At 46.1% G+C, this 26,956-nt stretch overlaps 1 protein-coding gene across 2 annotated transcripts; it reads left to right on the top strand.

The window, feature by feature from the left end:
• Positions 1–291: 291 nt before the first annotated feature.
• Sms (spermine synthase) lies at positions 292–26,925 on the top strand. Of its 2 annotated transcripts, XM_077685644.1 has the most exons (13): positions 292–687; positions 8,179–8,289; positions 12,588–12,708; positions 14,063–14,150; positions 15,981–16,036; positions 17,100–17,135; positions 19,854–20,029; positions 22,567–22,723; positions 23,677–23,764; positions 25,183–25,294; positions 25,411–25,490; positions 25,909–26,024; positions 26,469–26,925. In XM_077685644.1, exons 2-13 carry the CDS (start codon positions 8,229–8,231, stop codon positions 26,500–26,502), a joined length of 1,125 nt encoding a protein of 374 aa, XP_077541770.1. In that variant the 5' UTR covers positions 292–687; positions 8,179–8,228; the 3' UTR covers positions 26,503–26,925. The 2 variants fall into 2 exon arrangements, with proteins under 2 accessions (XP_077541770.1, XP_077541771.1); XM_077685645.1 differs by lacking the exon at positions 17,100–17,135 and having other exon boundaries at positions 295–687.
• Positions 26,926–26,956: the final 31 nt, after the last annotated feature.

The raw sequence follows: 26,956 nt of genomic DNA, 5'->3' as shown, positions 1-26,956 counted from the left end.
ACCCGCAGATTGAGCATGTTACGCACTGTAGCACATTCCATTCAGCCGTGGTAATGAACATCGGAGGCCCCACAGTAGGACCTTGCGGAACGCCGCTGCTTCCATGTACTACACCGTGGTAAAGAACATCGGAGGCCCCACAGGAAAACCTTGCGGCACGCCGCTGCTCCTATGTACTACACTCTCGTGCATCGCCGTGACTCCCCTTCCCGGGTGAGCAGAGCTGTTCGTCGGCGCGAACGGGACCGTTCAATGAAGTGGCGCCTGCGCACTCGGCGGCCGCGCCAAGGAGTCAGTGCGGCGACGCTGCAAGCGCGGAGCCCAGCGCCGCACTACCGCCGCCTCGATTCTGTTGTTCTGCTACCGTTATCGTGCCCAGACGCTGCTAGCCCCGCCCACCAAAAGCCCGTACAGACGGCAGAAGCCGGCGACGACGACAACGACGGCTGTGCTGCACCACCATCTTTATGATCCTGTAGATGCCGGTGTTCGCCACCTTTCTCAAATTGAACAGAAGTGCAATAGAAAGGGCACGAAGCGTCACTCCCCTTTAGCGCTCAGCCAAGGGACGCAACTCTGTAGCCAAGCTTCGCGCGAGAGCTGCATCCCTGACCGGTTAATGCACATCAAGGTAGCCTGGCCTACCGTCGCCAGCCCGAGCGCCGATTCCAGGGGCTTCCAACCACGGTAAGGCGATTTCCCCTCCCGTGCTCGGAGGAGCGCGTGCTTTGAATGCCGATCAGTGGCCTGGCATGTCGAGAGAACCCGGCAAGGAACTACGGGCATTGTGGTCGTGTGATTGGCGAGGAAGGTTCCACTTGGCCCGCGGTGTTGGTGAAAGGAAGATATTATTTTAATCCCTTCGCCAGAGATTTGTGTGAATAATCTGGAGCTCGCGATGCGACGGTATCTTTGGGGACGCGCCCGTGGCCGTTCGAGCATCGATTGAATCGGCGGAGGAGAGATGCGGCATGAGGGCGGATGGAGAACGCTCGTGCGCCGAGTCCTCAGCAGCTGCGAGCGACCACTAGCCCTGGTTCCCCACGTTGATCTTCCTCTTAACCAATCGGGAACAATTAAGAAAGGCCGCATTTGTGTAGAAAAATCCATGAGGCTGCACTGCGACGATATTTCACATTTTTGGCGGATGTTAAGTAAAGCTCAGGTTCCGCGTGAGTAAGTACTAATGCAATCCTCATAACGCAAAGGTTAAAAGGTAACTAGACCAATGTCCATACTTGTATTTTGCCGAGGCAACTTCATCACAAAAAGTCAGTGTTCTTACACTTGTATGCTGACTCTATTTCTTTTGAATCTCGCTTCGCACCAATTTCGGTAGAGCATTTCAATTATAAAAACCTTACGGTTCAGAGTTATTTTGTGCAATATACCGTTATCAATTCCTTAATAAATTAATTTGTCATAGCACCTTGTAAAGGAAGCCTTATTATATTTTTGACTATTCCAAGGCATGCAGGAGCTACATTCATGGCGCATCCACTGTGTGCTGCTGCTCTCTTGTCGCAGCGTGATTTGTAGTCTTGGTAGGGTAGACAGCTTTGGCTGCTTGGTCCAATCAGGGTGCTTTATCGCTGTAATTCGGTTGACACGGACCCCTAAGGTCGGATGCGACTACATGCATTAAGCCAATATCGTGAGGGCAACTACAATACCAGACACACACTAAGGAGCTGCACTCTGTCTACATCCATGCATATCAGTCCGGCGTTGTTTTAAACAAAACGATCTTAGTTACCTTTTTTGGGTGTAGAAGCCATAAACACTAAAATTACGTGAACAGGGTCGACAAAGAGGAGCAACGGAGCGTACAAACTGCAGCCTCCGATACGTGCGGCATCACCTGGCTGCCAGGTTCGACAGCTCTGTGCGTGTGCTTACCTTCCACAAATCTCACTGTAGCCTGCCATTAGATCGGATACCTGCTCGGTGGAGTGACACTGTATATGCAGCAACAGTGAAGAACGTTTTATCAAAAGAGCAGTGTTAAGCACTAGGCTATGGTTGCTTTATTACCCTCCAAATACAAATTAAACTTGCAAAAATAAAAAGAAAACGTTTAACATGATGCACGAGGCGGGCCGAAATTCGATTTGCAAAGCACAGGTATTAAAAGGCGCAACTCAATATATGGAGCCTAACTTTAGTAAGCAGGCTTTGTATTGGCAGTAGGCCGTATTCTCGAATAGCCTTAGAAACCAACGCATGCCTGGAGCTTCTGTACTTATGATGTACACTGACACTGTTACTCTGGTATGTGCGAGTAGTGTGCTGGGATAATAAAGCCTGTCCGGAATGACGGCACAGTGACTGTGGTGCTTCACTGCACAGCTGGTACTGTGAGGCGTTGTTTTTGTCCACGACAGACGTGTTTGTTTACGGTCCTGCCAAACGACGTGGTGAGCGATTGCAGAGAGCGGCGCTGAGTTGAACATGGTAGCTACAGTACCGAGTGCTGCTGATGAACATCAAATCTTCTATTAAGGTGTCAGTATTGTACGCACAGAAACAGAAAATTATAAAAAAACGCACCCATTAGCATCATGGTGAGTATCAGCATACCTGGACTTGGGAACCCGCGGCTGAAGAACCACGAAAATATGATAGGCGCGTAATAAAACCCAAGCGGAGTGTCGTGTTTTACGACCAATGCGTACTGCCAGTGATGACTTATCGGGCAGAACCTTGGCACCTTACTAAGCTACGTGAAGGAAAACTTAGGGCAAACGAGGAATGGAAAGAAGGATGACAAGGGTAACGCTTAGGAATAGGAAACGAGCGTTTGATATGAGAGAAAAAATGCGTGGAACAGACAACCAGTGTCTTACCAGGGTAACAGAGTGCTACCAAAAGACTAGAGTGGAAGTAGAGGAAAACAATTAACTCGATGGAGGGATAAAATTAGAAAATTCCGAGGCGAATAATTAACTAGGACATCGCACGACAGGAACAGCTGGAGGAACATAGGAGAGACCTCCGTCCTGCAGTGGACACAAATAGGTTGATGGTGACGACGACGACGATTATGATGATGATAATGATGATGATGATTTGCATGTTTGACCCAATGAGATGCGACGTTCCTGGTTTTTCTCTTTTTTATATGTGCCCATGTAACCACTGACGAAGACGACAGTGCTTGCACTTTCCTGGCATAAAATAACTGGTGGATCATTGGTTGTAGCCGAGATTATCGCCGTAGAAAAGCAGCTTTGAGGTCTCTCGTGCACAATCACTGTCCGGTAAATAGGATAAACTATAAGTATATGGTAGCAGTGTTCAAACGTACAGTTGCTAAGGCTAAAATGGATCACATTATAAAACTCAACGACTTTCTTTCTAATTCTAAAAATAAAGCTACAAGTTCATGGCAAGCAATCGGGCGGTTTCTCTAAAGCAATTACAGTCATCAGAGGTCTTGACTTCTGCTGAAGAGGCCCGGATTCTTGAGCGCTCCGCTTGAGGACTTGCGGTGCATTTCTTCCCGTTGTAGTAACTATAGGCTTATCAGTCCTACAGAAACGGATGATTTTATGCGAGTATCATTTTTTGATCAGACGGAGGCCTTGTCCATCACATGATCTGCGGCGCCGGGGCTTGACGGCGTGACTGTTGGTGCTATTAAATTTTTAGGCTGAGGAATTCGAACCGGTTTTATTGAACGTAATAAATTAATCCTTCAAGTTTTCTTGGACTCCACTTAACTGGAAAGTGTCCAAGATAATTTTGCTCCAAAAAAAGCCAGGTCAGGGTTTCAATTTCGACAACTTCAGGATGATTGCCCTGACCTCTAACATGATAAAATTAATAGAGAGCATAGTTTTTAAACGGATAGCTTCTTTCGTGCAGGACAGGCAAGTCCTGCTCACATTGGTTTTAGGCGAGGATGTTCTATTTGGAACGCTCATGTGGACTTAGAGGCGATGATTCGCTCAGCACAAAAAGGCACCTTAGATGCAGCTAAAGTTTGTGACAGTGTCGAGCATAGCATTTTACTCAACAAACTAGCCCGCATAAACCTGCCTGCATACCTTTTTTCTTGGATTGTTTTTGACCGATCGATAATTCTTTTGCACAAATGGAAGGTTATTTTCAGGAAGATTTCCACAAACTAGAGGTGTACCCCAAGGATCGGTTTTATCGCCTTTACTTTTCAACATCCTTATAAGTGACATTCCACTACTCCCACATGTAACAACCTATGTTTATGCGGATGATATAGCGTTCTTTGCGGCTGCAGTCGTCATTCGTTATATGAACGTTTGCAGACCTATTTAGCTCTGTAGGAGCATGGCTTGACAGCATTCATTTAACGTTAAATGTGTCGAAGAGGGCTCTACTTGTCTTCCCGGTTGCGAGACCAGTTTCAATTTCTCTCACTTACAAAAATCAAGTAATTCTGCAGGTGGATTCGCTGAAGTATCTTGGTATTACATACACTTCTGCTCTTGATTTGCATACACAAATGAACGCATCAGTCACAAAAGCGGAGACAGCAATTGGTCGCATGAAGATGCTATGTGAGAAACGAGCAGGAATGCGCCGGGACACACTTTTGCTGTTGTACCGATTCTACGTCCGGCCAGTCATGGAGTTTGGCTGCGACTTATTTTGCAATTGCCCTATCTAGAAACTGCGGCCGTTATACCTGTTGGACAGGTGCATCCTTCGATTTTGCCTTGGCCTCCCCCGGTTCGTCTCGAACCGGGTTTTGTACTTAGAGGCACGCGTTCCTGAAGTCAGGGTCCGATTTCTCTTGCTGACGGTTGATCCGCATCTACGAAGCCCCACCTGGAGCTGCCAAGCCTGCATTTATTTGTGATCCGAGTTTATTTTTACATCCCCGTGGCCTAAACGTATTTTCCTCCCAAGTGCAATTCGTTCAAACATGCCTGGATTGTATTTCTGTTAAACTATACGAAGTTATTCCAGTATCCACTATTGAGCGAGAAACTGAGTTTTTCTTTCAAAACACCTTCCCTTCAGCTCTCTATTAACCGCTATTTTGAATGAATATTTATCCAAGTATCCTGCTTCTTCTGTGATTTATACTGATGCATCTCAAGATGGCGAGAAAGCTAAGGCTAAATTTCTACCTCTTCAAGCAGGCCTTCCACCTACGGAACTATGTGTGCTGTGCCAGGTGCCTGAAACAATCGAACATTTTTTTCTCGTTTGTCGCCGTTTCTCGGCAGCTAGACAACTGCTTTTGAAGGACCCAGTTGAGCGTTTGGGGTTCACTTTATAAATTCCACTTATATTATCTATTGGCGCAACAAATTTGGGGTATGCAAAAAGGGATATATATATAAATGTATTCAAGGTTTTCTTTCTGCTTCAGGTCGTTTGAATTGCTGAAGGGTGCTACTTAATGGGTAATTCGGGCTTTATTCATAGCGACGTTTTATTTTACGTCCTCTGTCTTTCCGGAAATAAATTAGTAGTTTGAGGTCCTCACGAATTTCAACAACCGAGCTAGCCCTGGGCAATCCCCCCTTGTGGGTACGTAAAAGCTTTGAGGGCATCATAATCATCATCATCTTCTTGAAAAATCCCCTTTCGACTCCCCCTCGAAGTGGCAGCGCCACCAGCTAACTAAGCAGCGCACGCTTTGACCTCTTCGTATCTCGGTAACGGCGTCGATCCGCATCGAAGGTATCATTGTCTAACAAGTACGCTGACCTCCGGATGTGTCCCAGTGGCTTCCTGCCTCATAAAAAGTTGTTTGTTGCGAGCTCTGCCTTTGGGTGCAGGTGTGGCATGTCCTTGACTTTGCATGTCCTTTGCATGTCCTTGACTGAATGTCATTCACTAAATGTCCATGTTCAATCCGCTACGCCAAGCCTATATCTGGGCAGAATTCATTGTGTCCTGTTTTGCACTTAAAAGGTGGGCGTAAACAATCATACTCCAGTTTACACAGAATATTTGGATGAGCGTTGAACATATCGGTGTGTAATTTTACAGTGATTTTACGCAGTGTGAGATCCCCATTGTCGTAAAGCCTTACAAATGAGCAGTGCTTGAATTATACCATGAAGAAAACGCGGCATCTGGGGCTGGATGCAGAGGCTTAGTGCGAGGAACCGCGAAAAAAAAAACTTAAGAATTTCAACCAAGTGTTCACTAAAATTGCACACCAGATACAACATCAGACAAACAGCACAGCGAAGTGCCGCAAAAAAAAAATCTTGTCATTCCACTCTATCAAGATGGATGACCAGAGAAGCTGAGGCGACACAGAATTTTGAACAACTTGGGGCGACGAGTGATTTTTTTCCCTTCTGATAGAGTGGCAGTCGTGGAACGACCCTGGCCCTTACCGTAGGCATGCGGGGCGTACTGATCTAAAAATAGAGATTTTTTAGCATAGCGGCTAGCGTACGCTAACGCTAGCGGGTGCCGGGACCCGACTGGCCAGGTGCGCATTCGTTCCGCGGGGACGGTCGCATATGCCTCCCTGAGCCCGCTCATTCATTCCGCTTAGGGGAGGCCTCCCCGTCCAGGGCCCACGCGCGCATGCGCAGTCGGGTCTCGGTAACCCGCCGCAGTATCGTTAGCATGCGTTAGCCGGTATGCTAAAACACCCTAATGTGTGGCCACGGCCGGGCTAGAGCCGCGGCGCGCGCGTTCTATCTAGCCCGGCCGTGGTGTGGCGGCAATAACGCCAACGTTGCGGCGCTGTTGTCGCATCCTCTACCAGTATAGCTAGAGTCTGCCCCCGCGGACACCTCCTTCGGCAGCAACCGCCTATCAGCAAGCAAGCACACGCACACGCAGACGCGCACAAGCGCACACGCACGCACACGCACACGAACACGCACGAACACGCACGCCGCGCGCGCACACATATATAAACGCCTACAGCTTCAAAAGCAAGTGAAGCATCGGAACTGTGCTTCAGCGTGGACGACTACCACTACCTTGGTGGAACCGGAAAAAAACTAGCCACGCACGTGATCGGAGCGCCGTCAAAGAAAGCGTACACTTCGTCCTTGCTGATGCAGGAAGAAAAAAATGCACGCAACTCAGGTCGCAAACAGCCTCGCTGTAAAATTTGAGAAACTACGTTTCCTTGGGGAAATGAATATCTACGTAAATGCGATTGGCGTTGCGTATCGGTGATGGTGGGTAAAAAATGAGGGCCATTCATTTTACTTGACCACTGCCTGGAGGTACGATTCGGTTACTGTTGATACTCTACAAGCTTTTTTACAGAGGATATGTGGTGCAGCTTCGAGAGGTCGGTTAAAGTACATTCGTGGTAGCTTGTTTGGTTTTTAAAAATTGGGAAGGTAAGAGTGAGTTTGAGGCCAATGGCCGGCCAACATGCCTTGTTCTCAGATTTCATGAATTCACTCGTATCACCACAACAGCAGTGGACATAACGACCTCACGAAAATGCGTTACCAGCATAAAACAACTGCTCACAAAGTAAATTTTCACGAAATCACTGGACCAACTTCAGTGCTACTTGTAGCCACAAAAAGGGAATTCGAGCATTGTGATAACTACGTCGCACCCTAACACCCCAAAAACTCAATGAGATGTCATTGTTGTTCCATAACTATGACAACACGCATATGACGTATCTATTCACGGCTGATTTACATTTCAATATATCCCGTTTTAAATATACGGCTTTACGATATAGCACGTACAATATTTTGCTTTGGGAACCGTCATAAACGCATAGTCGCTCTCGCTAGCCGTCAATGTAGGTCGGCCGTACCACCATGGGTTTACGGCCTGTGATTTTTTTTTTTTTTTGTACTACTTTCCCTCCATGCCCCAAACCCAATCTCCGCTTTCGGACCGCAACCGACATTATGGATACCATTAGCCCACGCATATACCCGTCCGCCTATAGTTTTATAATGTTGTTGTGACTTTGGGCTCGTCTGCATCCTGTTTTGTAACCGTCCTTTCGGGCAGTGAAATGTTCGATACTGAACCCTTTCCAACTCGCCCAGCTGCCTCTGATTCTCAAGCGCATTTTATGATTACTTGTTTTATTTTTATTTTGTGCCCAGGGCACTCGGCGCTTTGGCCGGCTTTTTGACGGCGTTTTTTGTGAGGCTACGATTTCCCGTCCAGCTGTTTATGTTGCCCGTATAGCCACCGACTAAGCCTGACGCTGATCATTCATTCCTCTTGCAGGTTACCATCATCAAGGCTGCTCCTTTTCTCTCGCAGGTACAGCTGCCGAGATGACTGTTCGCACAGCGATGATGGACGTCTGGCTGGACGAGGGTGCCATCGATAGCCCAGGTACGGTCGAGCCTTTGGAACCAAAATGTCACGCAAGCGATGATCCAAGTGTTGAAACTCGCAGCATGCGTGCTATCCATATCGAAGGCTGTGTGATGTGCGGCATTCCGAATGCCGAAACTTGGTATGGAAAATTTATGAACGCTGAAGTGCCACTATCGTAAGGTTATATTGGGTTTATGATTCACTATTTTCGAACGAATTACTAAGCAATATCAGAAAAAAAAAATGGTAGACGATTATTCGAACCGCACTCTTAAAAAACGTCGTGACACTTACTAACAGAACACTAACCAGTTACTTGTCACAGTGTTCATTAGTTACTTAGTGCTTTTTACTAACTGGCCATGCATAAGCTACTAAAAAACTACGCGTGGCAACGTGGATCGACTGAGCACGCAGTTCGGCATAGACACATTCAACACGCACATACCAGACTTATAAAACATATATATATATATATAGAGAGAGAAAGACTTTATTTATGGCCAGCATAAACTGAGCAAGAAAACCAACCGACGGAATGCACGAGTAGATCGAGTATAACTTCGTTACCTTAGAAATACATCTGCTCTTCTTGCTTTTATAGCCAGACATGTAAAGTCATCTGATAGTCAGTGGGCTGGTGAAGAAAATCAAATATTTTAGCGATAATTTTAGGATTATGTATTTTAATGTGAGCATATACAAGTCAGCATGTGGATTTGCGAAAACCTTTTTAATCGTGATTTGGAGTGGGAAAAGTGCTGTAGTTATTATGTTCAATAGTTCATAGAATTTTGTTACTACCAGTGAGTGTTAGTAGTTCATAGAATTTTGTTACTATCAATGAATGTTAGTACCGAACAAGCAGCAGTCACTAAGGGCACGGTCTAGACTAGTAACGATAGCATTTAGCTTCCTTGCTTAGTGGCAGGAACTACGTACCGTTGCGGGGGTAGTAAAGTTTGTAAGGAGTTGGCCAATGCAGCCCGTTACTACCTTTTTTACTAGCATTTTTGTTAAGAGTGCGATAATTTGAAAGTTCAGCGCCTCTTCAGGATGTTTAGCTGGCGTTGCGACGGCCCAGATCCCGCATGGTGATGTTTTGATGACCATAACGTCGATATATTCAGCAGTATAACGTCATTATTGCGATGATATTGCGTTCCATTACCATGATACTCACGTTGTTTAATTGGTATTCTATTAACTGCATAAATAGGGTGATAATAGGAATATAAAGATATTGCGATTATATTACGTTTTTGTGAATACCTCGATGGTGTAAACATCGTTGCAGAAAAGGTAAACTATGCGTGTATCAATGATATAACGCAATATTACATCACAGGCTCAAAAAAGTTGGCCGCGTATCTGCTCACCTAGCTGCAAGTGTCGCCGAAAGACGACAGTTTTGCCGCCTCTGCCACGTAAATGCCTTTTCTCTGCCCCACCCCCCTCATGCTTTCCCCCTCTCTTTCGATCCTCCCACGATAAACACGGAGGACGTGTACTAAAGGGAATTCAATTTTCCCGCGTTCCACTGCTCACGACATCTACTGGAACCTTTTGTTACTGTTGAACTTGGAACACTGCCTTAAGATGCAGGCTCGCGCGAGCTGTTTTTGTATTGTCGGGTCAAAATATTGTTTTCAACGCGTATTTTTTATTTCCGATCACACATATCAAGCATACATTCTTTTGAATTAAAACACTGCAAGTACCATTTGTGCATTGACGTTTTGCCTCAAATATGCCTAACATTTTTTATTTGCTCAACCATGTTTACAAGCATGAAGCATGTTATCAGATTTAGTGGTTCGGAAAAGTTTTGTATATAAACTTTTTGAGATTCTTTTAAATTTTACTTTTAACTTTTAACTGTACGCATTATCAATTACCAAATAACCTCTTTTTTTCTGATTCTGATTCTGATTTTGATGTGGTGGCTGAATCGAGGAATGCATGAACGGACAGGCAGGCAGGCAGGCAGGCAGGCATACTTAGAGCGACAGACCAACATTTTTAGGTGTAAGTAGCCCAAGAAAACTATCGTCTTCAATAAACGTTTTCTACTACTACTTCTGCTGCTGCTACTATAACACCAAAAAGCCATGCAGTATAATAACGCCCGCGTTGAAAAGCTTTCACCTGCTGCGATTTCACCGCTGTGTAACTCTGCGTTGCCATGGCAACAGCTCCTCCGCGATGGAGCCTCGAAAGCAGCGCTCAGGCAGTTACTCTGGAACACACATTTTGCGGTTTTGAACTGCGGGTGTTCCGGCGGCAACAACAGCGAGAAAAGTTGACTTTTTTGCAGTGCTGTACCGTGTCTTTCTTCCTCTATGCCTTGTGGTATACCTTAGTGCCACAGAAACGGCAAAACTGCTAACAAACCCAGTTGTGGGCGTTAATATGCCGAACCCTTCTTCTCCAACACATTTATCGTGCACGCTTGTAATCGGGCAGTCCCATATCGACTCCGGCCTCTTGACGACATGCTTTGCCCCGGGCCAGCCAGCATGCATGCTGGCATCAAAAGACGGGAACGATAAAATGTGTGCCGTACAATTGCACGTCCCGCTTGAGAGGTTTGTCCTGCGTAATTTTACGCGAGTCGTTATACTGTGGCTCGTTGTGACAATGGTATGAGCAGACGAGAATAACTTGCGATTGCGGTCAGACTGTACGCAGACGCGAACACTCGCAAGTAAGGGCTGACGAGCCTGAGCCCAATCGCATGTACTGCATTGCCGTGTACATACAGTTAAAACCCGATTTGACGAAGTCACCGGGAAGCGCGAATGATTTCGTTAAATCAAAAACTTCGCAAAATCGGGACTAATTTTACAAGCAGCTGATTCCATAAATTTGATGTCTAAAAGGAGGGGCATCGCGGCAGCTACCACGACATCGCAATTGCGGCGGCCGCGGCGCTCGCCTACCGATAATTTGACAATGCATGCGCTAAGAGTCCGCGGTGAAAATATTAATAAAACGCTAGGAATTCTTGGAGAAACGCATTTACTTTCTGAAAAAAAAAAAAAAAAAAACTGCGATTTTTCGCCTGCGCGCGCTTCGTTAGCAAATTGGGCGGACAGGCCTTCCGTAGCACGCGATCTTTATCAACACGTCCTCGGTTCCTTCGTGAGCCCCAGAAAGGCACCTGAGCAAGTCAGTACCATCCATCACATGCTCTGAAGCGGGCTCAGGAGCTTCAGCAGTGGGTCATCAGCATCCTCTGACACCTCTTGTGCGCGGAAACCAACTGTACAATTTCTTTATCGTTCGAAACCTCCACCTTGTCGGCGTCTGCGCCTGCGTCGGAACTCAGATGTCGTGGAAGCTCAGATCCGTTGCCATCTCGTTAAGCCGACGAAGCTGTTCCCAGGAACTGGGCGGGATTTCTTCTTCTTGCTCGCGTTGAAGGCTTGCAGAGCTCCTAATAAAGTCGGAAATGGCGCTGGAAGTTTTTCTTTAGTTCGAGCTCATAAAAGCGTTGAGCCGTATAGGCAACAGCGGAAGGATCCGAATTTCTTCGTTAGATCGGGAAATTCGTAAGATCGGGTTTCGTTATACCGAGTTTTGACTGTATTAGCTTTTTTGGAACACTCGTTGTCCATAAACATTCCTTGCTCCTCTCTCATAAAATATCTCGTCGATGCAACCCTTTCGTCTCAAGCGACCCTCGTCTGATCAAGGCTGACTGCGTGCCGAAATATCTCAATCAACGATCGCTGTATGTATCGATTCGGCGACTGTCACGCGATATCACGCTCCCCGCAAAGTGTTTTCTTTCCGCCTTCGAGCGCCTCATTTTAAGGCGCCGAAAAGCGTGTTTCTGGCGTTTTAAAGTATGTATGTCTCTCTCTCTCTCTCTCTAATTGGAAAGTGCCTTTGAATGACCCAAACGTCGACACGAATGGCACAAAACCCAAGGAAGGCCAGAAACGAACCGAAGCATGCCAGGCATGTATGTGAGAGGATTTATGATTATCACAGTTAATTTATAATAGATTAGTGATTGACTAGTAAGGTGGACTAAGATAGAGAAGGTGGATTAAGATGAATACGGAATAATGATCGATGGGTGATAATATCACAAGTAAGGCAAGATTAAGGTGGATTAAGATGGTCTAAGGGCAAGTAAATAGTGTGGCTTCTGCATCGAATTTCTGACGTGTATATAAAAGGTACCCGTCAGAATAGTGCGTCAGGATTCCGCCATCAAAGCTTGTAATCAGACTTACGTGCCCCGAGAAATTTTCTAGGACTTGAGTGGTGACAGCCCTGCACTGCCATCTGCCGTCTTTTAGGAAGAAGGTCTACGGCCTTGAAATCCCTGGAGGACGTGCTCTCCACGCTGAGCCTGGTTCGCAAGCACGATCAGGCCATGGCGGGCTCGCACATTTACCTTTACACGGCCGAATCCGCCGGGTAAGACATGCACCTTTCGCATACTTCAATGGCAACAATAATTTAAATTAGGAGCAGCCATTTTTGATAAGATAGGGTCGACCTATCTTTTTCCGGTTCCCTAATTTTGCTACGTTTTTCTAGGCTTTGCTAAGTTTTGTTAGGTCTTGGCGATGTTCTTGCTAGGCTAGGCTAAGTGTTGAGGCGTGAGGCCAAGTTTAGCCAGATTTTACAAGGCCGTTTAGGTAGGTTCCCCCTAGTGTCACTAAATAAGGTGGATCACTCGTCATTGCACCGAGCGTTATTTTATCTTAGGCGCGGTTGCCTTTGCCGAAATAACCGTTTTTCGCTAATTCGCAGCGCCCGTATGCGACATTTCTGCCGCAAAAGTTCGGAGAAACCGGGCAGATAAAGGGTTACTGTGAGCTACTACAAATGCTTGCGCGGTGTTGGCACTCTGTTACTATACATTACTTGCAGTGCACTTGAAAGATCCTGCACAGGCGAAAAGCGAAAGCGACCGTGCGTTCTAGATTTCGGCGCACGTCAAAGATCCCCCAGGCTTTCAAGGTTAATCTGGAGCCCTACACTACGACGCGCCTCTTCGCCTGTGTAGCGTCGGCGTGTTAAATGAAAATATTGTGCGTATGAAGTATTATTTTGAGACCATTAGCTAGTAGCTTCTGACTTCGAGGCACCACCGCCGGCCGCACGGCCCCGCCAGCCCCACCATGTTGTTTACAAGCGACCCCGGCGACCCGGTCAAAGTTAGCGGCGAGAAGGTAGAAGAGACAATCTGGCAACACTGATAAGCACCAAAATGGCCACCGCTGCTCACTTGCGTACCTCAGTGACGGTACTCTAAACCTTATTTAGTGACTCTAGTTCCCCCCACTGACAGCGTATCCCAGGGGGGAAGGAGCTAGGTCGACTCCCAGTTCCGCTGGTTCTCCAACCTTGCACCACTAGTGCAAGCTGCACCAATTTTATTATGCGTTTTAGTAGCCTAAGAAAGACTATCACATTTAAAACGGCATAGTAAGGGGTGCGCGTACACATATGCCCCTTGTGCTCACAGTCGAGCAGGCACGAAAGGCGGCTTCACTGTTATAATACTCTATCTGTGGGGGTCCCCCCTTTACAGGCGGCGCAGTATCTTTTCTTTGTATTTTTTTGCTAACGCCACCAGACTCAAACCTTAACAGCTCCGCTGTTAAAAAAGACATCTCTAACACCTAACTGTGCACGTTCAAGCAGAAGTTGCTGTGTCGCTGTGAAGGCACACTGCTTTCTATTTTTGCTGAATAACGGCGTTCTCTGCGATGTTTGACTTTGGGCACACACCGTGAATATCAAGCAGAATTTTGTTTTTCAGGCTTTCTTGCCTCATCACGGTATACACTAATGGATTTGTAACGGTTACAATCGAAGACGCAAACCCTGATTCTCCTCTTACCAACCAGGTAAGTTAAGCAGGCTCGCTCATACGGGTATTAATTCGCGGAGTCGTAGTGGGTTATCCTGTTGACCTTTATAGTGACCGCAGTCACGAAGTAAGTACTACCATAGTGGCTGCGAGCCTTCAGTTTACTATACGTTCGGTCGCGAGGAGGTTTCTGTCCATTTGCTTAGACGGTGATCAACACGGGACAAGACAAACGCATATCAAAGGGCGGGCAGCTAGATCTGTGCCATACAGAACCACTACAGCTATGAACCCATATATCCCCACATAATGTTATCCACGGCTAATTTCTCTCGCAACGTTGTCCCACGACCAACAGTTTCGGCTCGGAACACTGACAAAAACAAGACTGTGTCAAGCGTCATGTGGGTTTGGGTGCTTAAGCCTTTGTCTGTAACACAGCAGTTGTGACTGTTACAGGCACTGTGTAGTTATTTTTTTGCGCAAATCAGACAACTTAAATGCCTCCACGTTTTGATCGTAAACTCAAACCATTTTAGGGCGCAGATGCTAGGAGGGTCGACCACAAGGAATGTGTGCGTACCGTGAACCTTAGCATAGAGTTATCATACTCACTCAGTAGCCAAAAGCCACAGAGTTGCATTGAACAACGCTTTATAATGCAGCCAAGCAACCCAATCATTTCAGACGGTCAACAAGATTGGTAAATAAATTGATCAACCAACATTTTCAACAAAACAATAACCTTAGCTGAAGTTTCAATCTGCGGCATCCCAGCACGGTAGTCGTCGTTCAAATTTTAGTCTACAAGCCCCGGAGAGGTCGTCAAAAATAAAACTGCGCGCCTGTCTGACGCCCCTGAATTCTGTGCGCGTGCGCCGACGCGAGAGCGAACAAGCTCGGGAGAACGAATGATAGTAGAGCGGAGAAGAAAGAGGACGCGTGATGTCGTTACGCTCCGCGCCCGCGCAGAGGAGAGCGCGGCCAACGTTTATAGATACTCAGCCCCCACCTGGCCTTTGGCCTTCCTTTCTAATAAAGTTTACAACAACATCAGCGCGGCGGCGTTGTGCGTGGCTCGCAGCGCGCGGTTTTTGTGCACTTCCTCCGCTATCAGCAACGCAGAAAGGGCGATAGGTGTAGAACGAAAATAGTGGGGAGGAGTAGGCGAGCCTGCGCAATGTGAAATATCTGGGGAGATCGCTGAATCTCACAGTGCGGCTTCACTGTGCGGTAGAGCATGAACAGCAAAATAGTTCCAGAAGCAGGAATATATGCTGTGTCTGATGCACAGACGTTAAACAGATCAAACAGGGTCCTTTTGTGGCCGCTTAATGACGCGAATGAACCAAATTGGCCGTGCTTTCGCACCTATACAACGAATATGCATGAGATCGTCCCATTCTTTTCGAATCAAACTTAAACTGTTGATATCCAAAGAGCGTGGCTCGATATGATTGTATTAAGGACGTCCTTTCCTCTTTACGCACAAAATTTCTGATGAAGCAGTCGAAAACTGCGTTGGGCGCGATAATACCCAGGCCGGCCATAATATTGCAACCTGACGATATTTTCAGTTTTTTTTTCCAAGTAAGAATTACTGTCCAGGTCAGTTCACTACAGGTGTGTGGGTTTTAATGCCGTACACTTGAATATGCTAAGCCAAACGATTACGGGGCAACCACACGCTTGGCATGGTTACTAACCTGATTCTAGTAATAAATTTCATGCACGGCTGCCGACTTGTCAGTTTGAACGATAAAGTTGCCTGGCAGCACGTAAGGCGTGACCATTCTCAGTTGCTGAGTACAAATTTCAAATGCATTGAGTGAATGTGCGTTGTGTTTGTCTTTTTTAACCATCCAAGGTCATGGAAGAGCTCAAATTGAAAATAAAGGAAAGCATCAAAGCTCGTATTGAAAGGTAAGCGCTCTTCGTGATGGCATGTATGTCTTGTGTGCATGTGAACGTTTATGACGTCAGAAATAGCATAAAGGTTACATCTATTTGACGTAACTTATTTGATCCCTGCTATTTAACTCTACTCCACACTGCCCTTAGCTCAATGTTTGTGTCTGTAAATGAACGCTCATTTCCTCTGTAACCATGTCCGCGTGTTCGTGACAAGATTTGTCAGCACTGTCGCTCTGCATGTCTACTTTGTATGTGTTCACCTCTTACCAATGAAGTTGTGCTTGTGTTATTTACTTATTATGGGTTAATAGACACTAGAACTAGCACATAGATTGCAAATTTTGCAAAAAAAAACAGTGGTTTTTAATTTAAAATATGATGTTTACCCGCCATTACCTACGTCACCCCAATCGTTTTAGTGGCGGGTATAAGTTCGTCCTGTCAGCACGTGGCGTATTTTGCAGGAAATCTCTTGGCTCCACCTTACCAAGAATTCAGCGAGCTAACCTGGTGTTTAGCAACGAACCACTTTGTAAATCCCGGAGGTGACCGTGCGATCTTCCGTCAGCAAGCGTTGGAGAGAGGAACCACACAGACCGCGTTGCTCAGAATACGCGTTCTAAACAAAGAGCTCTCGTCTATCACAATTTTAACGCGTAGCGTTCAGGGCCTCGTGTCGCAGTAAAGCCGTCGGTGCTGTCGGCGGCGTTGACCGTGAACAAAAAATTCCGAAGCACCACCCATCGGCGCCCCCTGAAACGCAGGGTTTCGTAAGGCTCTGTCCCGACAGATGGCGTGCCAGCAGAAGCGGAAAGTTTTCACCACTCGCAGGCGCCGCTAGACGGTACGATGACGTTGGCGCTTGGGTGTAATGCGCCGTAGCACACACTCGCCCTCGATACACGTGTGATGGATGCGCTGCCAAGCGAATGATAATGCGGTGCGAACGGGGCCCTATAACGCTATCGCGTTAAACGTCCTCCACAATTTTCCATCCCTCCTCCGTCTTTACCTTTCTCCTACTTTGTTCAAGAGCGTATGCTGTGCACTCTCTCTCTCTCGTGCCACGCAGGTCGGAACTGTGCTCACATCAATGCGAGGCAAGGCCGTAAGTTCACAAGCTGCGAAGGCGCTAGATTGTAGCGTACGGAGCTGTAGTTCCTCGCCCACCTCACTGCCCTTCCCCGCACGCGTTCGCTTCTTTTATCGGCATCACGAGAACCAAATATCAGGCAAAAGCCTTGTAAAGAGGGCGTGGCGCTGCGTCAACGAGGCAAACATTTCTTGTATTCGTGACAAACAAAAACACGCCGTGAGTGTTGTGGCTGTGCTGCAAAAATCACCTCTGCTTCATTTTCTTCTTCCGTTATTGGTGCCGTCGTTGTTATGCGCTGAGCAATGCAATCATACCAGACGAAACATGATTAGATATCATGTGCACCTCCAGTTAATTAGCTCGTTGTTGTGGCTGTACTTGTTTCTTTTACTTTTTTTTTACTTTATGTACGCTATTCCGAGCTCCCTATGCATCTTCCTTTCCTCGCATGATGTTATTGCTCATGCTGGCTGCCTACATAGGGGTAACGTTACCGTCTTGTACCCCTGTCGCTTTTGGCATCCACGTCACCGTGTTCTCACCAAGAGCGATATACGAGAGCTTACTCTATAACTCACTGTGCCCACCTGTACCCAACACCTTGTCTGTACTCATGTGTGCTGTAAAGGCACCCTGTAAGCTGCTGAAAAAAAAAAGGAAATATCGGTTCCAGTTACAAATAGTGCAGTGGTGCCGTGAAATCAAAACGAATGCACGGTTACTGGCTATTACGTGTCACTTGAATACTATTTGTGCACTCGGTTCCTTTCAAGGTTTAAAGAGAAGAAAAAACTGCGCATCAAAGACAAGACACTTGTAAAGGAGACACGACGGACACCTTTGCAGTGGTCTTGTTTTCTATGCGCAGTTTTTTTTTTTTTTTTGAAATGCAGTACCACCTAGTCGAACAGGCTGTACTGACGTTCAAGGTTGACAAGCGAGTATTTTGGCATCAGCGCAGATATCTTGGTGGGGTATGAAAGATATTCCGTGTATCTCGGTTTCTATCATCCCAGCCCTTTTTTAGCATTGCGCGCAGCTTCAGGGTGCCTTTAATTTTGTCGTCCACTGTTCCCCCATCCCCGTGGCCAGTCGTGTTGCTAGACGTAACCATGTGCTTTCCATTGGGCTTCACTTTGTGGAAGCCCCTAACAGTCCTGTTTTGGTGTTACACGTGTTGGTAATACGTCCTTGGCGCATCGTTCTCCTGGTCCTACCGTAAGCCGGACCCTCCTGCCTGAAAATGAGCAGCCACTAATGGTTTGAACAGCCTGCGGTAACGCTAGCACAGAAACAGTGCGGTGACACTCAACAACGCGCGCCACCAGATGCGATTGTGTTTAATCCGTCTGGGCCGGGCGTCGGTAGTCTATAATTCATCAAGAAAAGATTCGGAAACTCGTTATGAAGCCTCTTGGTCTCGCATTGATGTTCAGCACAGAACTATACGCGATATTTTTAGTGCTCGAAAGTGGAAGTTTCAGGAAAATGAAACGTATACCATCTATTCTTAGTCTTTCATGTATTCCGTTCTAGTTTGGAATTTGGAATCTATACGATTCTCGCACCGGGTCGGCCGCACTACAACAACAAAAAAGGGCGAAGTGATCATCAAATTTTTGATCTTCATATTTTTAAACTCTCCCTGTATTCTCTGGAAAATCTAATTTAAATGGGAACTGGTGCATTCACCGTCAGCTTCTGTCGGAAGCTGTCGTCGTCATTGGCCAATATCTCCATAAGCAGGTATCTGACCATTCCAAAGACAATTTGGAACTCAGTACTGAGATGCTGCGAATCTGTATTATGGTAGCTTCATGGGACCAGTATTACAGACAACCGAAGTAGCAGCAGACTGCGGTCAGCGGAACCCATAACGCTTTCACATTCAAAGCACGTACGCCGATTTATGTGTACCTTAAAAGCAGGGGTTCGTGTGGCGTTTGTGCAGAGTATTGGTTGAGGGGGCCGGGAAGACAAAATACAAGGTCGGTTCATTAAAAAAGCTGTTTTGTACTGACAGTACCAATTTCATCGTAAACTTCAAATAGGTAATCTAGATATTAAAGAAAACATACCAAGCTGTGGCCCCTCCACAGCCATTTTCCGGCCATTTTCTATGACGTCACACAATCTTGTCTGTGCGGTTGGCGGCCGCCGATTTACGCCACCGCCAAAAATCATGACTGGGAGATTATATCACTCGAATACTAACGCGCAGTCGGCCCACAACACGTCGCTCCCGTCCAAATTACGTCACTATGGCGCGAAATTTGAAAGTTTCGCAATATTTCTTGCGTTTTCTTCGGTTAAAAAACTCCTTTCGGGGCTGGAATTGAGTTGAGTGAGTTACAAGAATAGCAAAAACAGCGCAAAGGACGGGACAAAGGAAGAACAACAACACGTTTTTCCATCCTTTGCGCTGTTTTTGCTATTCTTGAATATGTGCCAACAAGCCCAAATGTTTACCTCGTTGGAGTGAGTTACGAAATGCTAGTTATTTTTATCTAGACAAAGTTGTATTTTGTCTTCCTGGTTCCCTTAACACACTTCGCTTTTACCGCGCGTCTCTGGGTTTGGATTACCGTTCGTGACACGTTTCTCTCAGTCTCGAAGGCACGTTTAATGTAGTGGCCGTTCGCTGCTCCCCACGCCGGGTTCTGCGCTTCACGGGGCACGAAATCATTTCGCATTAAAACTGAGATGTACTTTTTTCGTACTTCCGCGCAGAATCCCGGTGATCAAGCGAGGAACGCCAGTGCCAAACTATTACACGACCTCGGACGAGCGGATTCTCGAGTACGACTTTGACAAGATTGTGTTTGAGGAGAGCTCCAAGTATCAGCACGTCAAAATTCTGCACTCTCCGACGCTCGGCAACTGCCTCCTTCTGGACGACCTACAGAGTGAGACGGGCGGCACAGCTAGCGCACTTCTGGGCGAGCACCGCAGTTACTCTCTTAGTTTCGCTTATGTTCCAAACAACCTGCGTTTCGTACACGAGGTGATCGTAACTGGTACAGGCGATAACATTAACAAAAAATGTTGTTATAGATGAGGCTACAAAAGCCACATGGGTTCTAGCTTGACACTGCAATTATCGGACCATGTAGACTTTCCTTAGATATACAACTGGAAAACATGAGTCATAAAACCTACAATCACCTCTTTAGGTTCCATGTTTTAGAGGCTTCCCAGTTATAGCATAACCGAAATTCACCTTGTTTAAAGCTTGAACACATTTCCCAAATTTCCTGAACCAACATGTGCTATTGATTACGAAGTTATATTTACGACCGGTACACCGTACTCCCCAGTTATCTTTGAGCTAAGAGCGCAAAATATTCTTTTAAGCCCGCCCTTAAACGCGCACCCTTGTGTGAAGATTTCGGCGCACGTTAAAGATCCCCTGGTTGTCAGAATTAATCCGGAGCTCTCTACATCGGCGTGCTTCGTACCGAGGTGTAACTTCAATCGCACAAACGTGCACCTTCGTTTCAGTTGTAAACACGTTGAATTGATCTTTTATAGCTCAGTTCGGCTCCAGTAATGCTCCAGAGTAAGCCAGACTTCAAAACCAGCAGCTTACAATTCTTTAATTACACCGGTGTACGCAGTGTGACGTTCGATAACTGCACAGTTTATGCGCCATTTTTTTTTGCAGCAATGGTACTGCGTTATTCATTACAAGGTTTACCATATTTTTTTGTCATACGACCTAACTGTAAAACAAACCACCACCGATAAACTTCTTCGTCGCGTTGAGTTAAATCGCTTACAGAAACGGTCGGGGCATCGATGTGGTGGTCATCACGGTAGCCGTATCGTGTATAAACGAGGTTACTCATTTTCCGGAAACCTTATACGAAGGCGATAATTTTCCGCACGCTATCTTAACGTGCTCGCACACGTTGATTCACCGCGGCCCGTCTTCGATCGCTTGAATCCCATGTTAAAAAATGTTGGTGAGCTTCAAGAAGGAGAGGTATTACCCGGGAGTACGTGACTCTAGCGTTTCGTACACCACATTTTGTTGTCGGGGAATCGTTACCTGGGAATTAAAACTCTAACCTGGGTACAATATTCTAGTATGCTTACGGCCGGAAACCTCAGGAAGCCAGATAATTTAGCTAATGGATTGGGCATGTAAGGCTAGCTGAGTTTGCCCCACACCTGAAAACATTCAAAAAATATTTTAGGCCTATGCATAATCATCAATATCTACAATGGGTCCACAGCTACCATCATCCTCCATAAGGAGAGCAGTAAAATAACTATAAGGAAGGGTGTAAGACAAGGAGACACAATCTCTCCAATGTTATTCATAGCATGTTTACAAGAAGTATTCAGAACGTTGGATTGGGAACAGGTGGGAGTAAGGGTTAATGGAGGATACCTCAGTAACCTCAGATTTGCTGATGACGCTGCCTTGCTAAGTAACTAGGAGGACGAATTGCAAAGCATGCTTTCCGCACTGGACGAACAGAGTAGAACCGTGGGCCTGAAAATTAATATTCAGAAAACTAAAGTAATCATCAATAACCTCGGGACAGCACAGCGGTTTGAGATAGGTGGCGAGGCAGTGGAAGTGGTAAGCGAATATATCTACTTAGGCCAAGTTGTGACCCCAGATCCCAACCATGAGGCAGAGATAATTAGAAGGATAAGAATGGGGTGGGCTCAGATAATGAATAGCAGCCTACCATTGTCGCTGAAGAAGAAAGTGTATGACAGCTGCATCTTACCGGTACTCACCTACGGGGCAGAAACCTGGAGGCTCACTAAGAGGGTTCAACTTAAATTGAGAACGACTCAGCGCGCAATGGAGCGGAAAATGATAGGTGTAACATTAAGGGACAAGAAGAGAGCGGAGTGGGTGAGGGAACAAACACGTGTTAAGGACATATTAGTAGAGATTAAGAAAAAGAAATGGACGTGGGCAGGGCACGTAATGCGAAGGCAAGATAACCGATGGTCATTAAGGGTAACAGAGTGGATCCCTAGAGAAGGCAAGCGTTTCAGGGGGCGGCAGAAAGTTAGATGGGCAGATGAGATCAAAAATTTTGCGGGGATAAATTGGTCACAGTTGGCACAGGACCGAGGTAATTGGAGAATAATGGGAGAGGCCTTTGCCCTGCAGTGGGCGTAGATAGGCTGATGATGATGATGATGATAATCATCAATTACAGCCGGCCATAACATTACTTCTGAATTTCGGCAGAGCAAATTGCCGAAAAACCGGGTTACGTAAATGCCTATTTTATCTGCGATAGCAGATCGTACAGACAGCCGCAGATACTTTTTTCTTTCGAGTTGATTCACGAAAAAAAAAAAACACGGTGCATACGGGCCCCTTGCCTGGGGGTGGCACATTAGCCCAGACCTTTTACCTGCCTTTTAGTGGTCTTCAGAAACGGTCTAAGCCGAGACTGGAACATTTCAGACCTCGCCGAAAAAGACATTAACTACACGCACGGCCTCATGAAGTACCCCAGTGTCAGCTATGCCGACAAGGAGGTGCTGATCTTGGGTGGTGGTGATGGTGGCCTCCTACGAGAACTGCTCAAGGAAAAGCCCAAGTACGTCACTATGGTGGACATATCCTTTTCTCGCTCTGGGCAATTTATGCAACGTTTGATTTGCAGAGGAATCTTCTTAAACTTGAATGGGCAGTGTGTTTACTTCAGTTCATCTTCTTTTTGAAAAATAACCAAGGATAAACTACTGCATTTGCGTTTCTCGCGTGAGCACACGTGCATTCAGACTCCAATAACTTCTTTTTTTTATGTGCTTAAGAGAATCAATCTTACAAGAACGTCGTCACACGAGCTTGCTCTTCAAAGTTTCAAAGTTTATTTCAGGAGTACAATGGTATGTGTTGCATAATGTGGGTATACAAGAAGAGGTCTCAAGACTGAAAACCGCAGGCGGGACCTCAAGATGCGTTTTTTTAATTATTACTAAAGATATTTCATCATAGTTGCAATGGGCATGCATTTCAGAACCTCTTTATATGTTAGCTATCAATAACATAGCGTTTTTATAGCCATATTGGGTGTTGGTGGGATAAAATACAGTTTATAAGACCTGGGGTGATTAAATATAGCGTGAAAAAATGTTTCGCGTGTTACTGAATAAAATCCGCGAAAAAGACGAAATTTCAAGAAAGGAAATCAACTCCAAAAGTCACCCTCTGAATTTACCAAAAAGGAAACTCCGAAGCGGCAGAGTCCAACAAACCGCAGCGGCGGCCACCACAAGTCTGTTGTGGGGCAGTGAACTAAACTCAAGTTACTTAATTTTACACCAAAGTGTTTTTTTTTTTTTGCTAAGTGCAATAACTGTTACCTTGTCTAGGCGGGAGGGTGCTTTGGGAGGAAGGAGGGGGGTTGTTAACGTCTACACTAATACAAGGGAGTAGGCTGCAACCATCATCATTACCACCACGTAACAATATGCTCGAATGAGTTATTACAGTAGACTAAAATTGTCAGAAGTTTATTGTCAATTTATAACTGCGCAAAGTCTCATCCTTGACGGCACCCCCGCACATCGACGAAATGGTAATCAATGCCTGCCGTGAGCACCTCAGGGGCGCTTGCGGGGATGTTCTGGACACACTGAAGGGAGACAATTACGAAGTGAGTACTACCGCGTACCAGCATGCGCTGTTCTTAGTAAATATTTCCTGAAAAACACACTGTAGGGTTTCTAGCAAGTCGTGGGCACTACACGGTCGTTATAATATATCGCAAAAATTAATTTCCTTCTCTACAACGTCTGCTCCCAATAACAAAGACATTTTTATAGCACCCATGGCCCAAAAACCTGTTAAATGACTGATACAACTTTAAGTTACCGAGTTCACCGAGTCTGATATTGTAATAAAAAACAGTCGTACTACCTACCAGGACTCGCTGAAGCAGCGGACAGTTTTAGTTTGGATCACTCATTTGTCAATCACTTTAGGTGCAGGTGCATAATTTTTTATGTTACGATCAGCGATTGCATGGGTGAAAGCAGCAGCTGCAAAAATAATAGAATGTTGGCTGTCGATAGACAGCTGAACTGCACTTGGAAATAAATTAATCTGAACAGTCGGGGTAAGGCGCGCTATCATCTGGCGTAGAAAGCCAGCGCGACGGCTCGGCTAACATCGCCGTTTTCCACTAAACCATTAAATTTACTCTCTCTCTCTCTCTCTCTCTCTCTCTCTCTCTCTCTCTCTCTCTCTCTCTCTCTCTCTCTCTCTCTCTCTCTCTCCATATCGCGATAAAAAAGGACACCGCACAAATGAAACGAAGTAAAATGCACGCGACGACACTGCGCAGTGTCGTAGTTTGTCATATTTGTGAGTTCTTTCGCGGAGGCAACATACTCCAGATTTTTGCGACCTTCAACATTATAACAACTATTATGAGCGCATCTCTATCCAACTCTTCATGAGCTCTTTTCTCAGCTTTATGTGCCGGTGTAGCTGTGTGTATACGATAATTACGACGTAAACGGCAAGCTTGCTTCACCCAACGCATAAATGTTGTAGGATGAAGCGCACTTTTGCAGTTCGTAATACTTTTGAACTGTTGCAGAATTGTTTCAATACGAAAAAATTAGATGGTCTATAAAGTTAAAAGGACTGCGTCAGCTTCTGTAGCCGGCTTCTTAATTCCAAATGGAGGCTACGACGAGGCTTAGAAAACAAACCGCAAAAAAAGGACCGCTCGGGGCAGACGTAGAGTCAGGTGAGAGTGCGGAGAGTGCCTCTGATTAAGCCGCTTTTATTTCAGCACGGCGCAAAGCGCCCTGGAGCTTAAACATTACTTCTTTCGCATTCGTAACCTATAGTGTTGGGTATCCGCAAAGTTGTACTTTTAATCGAACTTCCCCGTGCTGAACCTGCGTAAAATATTAAAAAAAAAAAAGTGCCCGTCTACGATGTAAACAGCCACACTAATTTCCTTATTCGCAGTAATTATTACTTACCGTGTGCGTTACACCACCTGTGTTTAGTAAGAAACTCGTGATGTGTTTGCTAAGAAAACAACGAATTCTTTGAAAGATCATTATAGATGACTGCGTGAAGAAGATGAAGGAATACATAACCGAGGGGAAAACATTTGACGTGGTGTTCAACGACCTGACAGACATTCCTATCAGCACGGAACCCCAAGGTGTGCGCGCATACGCCCCACACTCGCTATAGTTCAATTTTTCTGCGTTCACTTATTATTTCAATTTAGATCAGTTCATGCTGTTTTTACCGAAGTTGTCTGCTCTCATTCTCTAGGAGAACACTGGGAGTTCATTAAAAAGATTGTGACTATGGGCCTTGCGGTACTGAGAGTCAACGGACTTTTCCTCAATCACGTACGTACACTGCGTCTCTCATCAACGTGGATTCGACCACAGCCCGTGCTTTGCTAGACTAAACACAACTGAATGGCGAATAACTTTATTTTGGTGCTGGGTAATCGTTTCCGGAAATCTATCCGGTTGGGTAAGAAACCTGATATTTAGTTTGGTAGGCACTTGCGCTCCCTATTCACAGCTTACAGTTGTGCTTATTCACAGCCCACCGTAAAGCATACCCTGAATTTAGGCGAACTATACTTCAAACAGGTCTTATGCAATAAAATATGCGGGAAGCTAATTTGTTTTATTTTGCTTTACTCACCTCTCCAGCCCTGCCTTTTTTCGTTATTGTTTATAACATTTTTAACGCTAAATAGGTGGCGATAAACTGTCCAAGTGTTAATGCTCATAAGCCTTTGTTTCCTAATTCCAGGCCATAGGTGTGAGCTGTCCGTCAGCCCTGGAGACCTACGAGGAGCTCCTCAACGAGCTTCCTTACAAGCTCACCTACTCCAAGCACACTGCTCACGTACCGTCCTTTATGGAAGAGTATCCTTTGTATGTACTCACCTTGTGGTGGTGCATCCACGAAAGAAAGCGGGTTTGCATTGGACTGACGACCAAAGATCCTTAACAGCAGAATGCTCCCCCCCACCTCACTGCTCGAGCTCCGGGCACGGAGCGCAGCGCAGGTTTGGGAAACAGGCCTCGTGCTGCTTTCTGTCACTGGATGACATCGATGGAGTGTTACAGCACCCACCATCCGTTATTTAGAGTTTAGCCATGTCTTTCACTTCGCAGAAAGTTGTACTACTGCCCTTAAGTTGATTCCAACCTTGCGTCCACAAAGCATCATTGAAGCCTTACTCATGCGAGAGCTCGGCAGAGACTTCACGTTCGACAGCTCTATGTAGTGCGCACAACCGCAGGTGCTCATAACAAGGTCCCCGTTTTCCTTGACTACCGCATCCCTTTCCCAACTCTCACCGCCAGCTGGGTGTTCTACAAGATAACGAAGCTGGAATGATATTGGAGTGTTGTTAGAGTTGGACTACGCGCACGTCTGCTACCCGTCGTCGGTCTTAGTTTGTGCCGGCGAGCTACGGCGTCGTCGTCGTCGTCGTCGTCACTGGCACGCTGCAGCAGCAGGCGCCCCCTGGACTCCTCCTCCGGCGACTGTCGACGAGGCGTGACATTCCGAATTACTACTACCACCACTACTACTACTACTACTTGCTCTCTTCCGCTCCCACTCGTTCCTACTTCATCGTCGTACTGCTGTTGTTCCGCCGTGGTAGGCGTTCCACGAATTCCAGTGATAACTGTGAGAGGCAACTGCGAGGCCATAGCCCGCTCCTTGCCACTTTCCCATTTTTCATCCATTTTCGCGCCGTGTTCTGTGTGCGCGCGCTGTCTATACTCACCATACAATAAATCTAATGTTGCTCCATCTTTGCTCGTGCCCCTGGAAACAAGAAACG

Source organism: Haemaphysalis longicornis, unplaced genomic scaffold (genome assembly GCF_048455015.1).
Source record: "Haemaphysalis longicornis isolate Haplotype H1 unplaced genomic scaffold, Haemaphysalis longicornis Haplotype H1 scaffold_9, whole genome shotgun sequence".
Taxonomy (NCBI): Eukaryota; Metazoa; Arthropoda; class Arachnida; order Ixodida; family Ixodidae; genus Haemaphysalis; species Haemaphysalis longicornis.
Note: the sequence above shows the minus strand (reverse complement) of the source record. Positions and strands in the feature narration are given on the sequence as shown.

Excerpts from the sequence above, each read along its gene's own strand:
- Sms (XM_077685644.1), top strand. The coding sequence starts at position 8,229 with ATGACTGTTCGCACAGCGATGATGGACGTCTGGCTGGACGAGGGTGCC. Across the intron at positions 8,290-12,587 it reads GGGTGCCATCGATAGCCCAG|GAAGAAGGTCTACGGCCTTG; the intron begins GTACGGTCGAGC and ends GCCGTCTTTTAG. Across the intron at positions 14,151-15,980 it reads ATTCTCCTCTTACCAACCAG|GTCATGGAAGAGCTCAAATT; the intron begins GTAAGTTAAGCA and ends TAACCATCCAAG.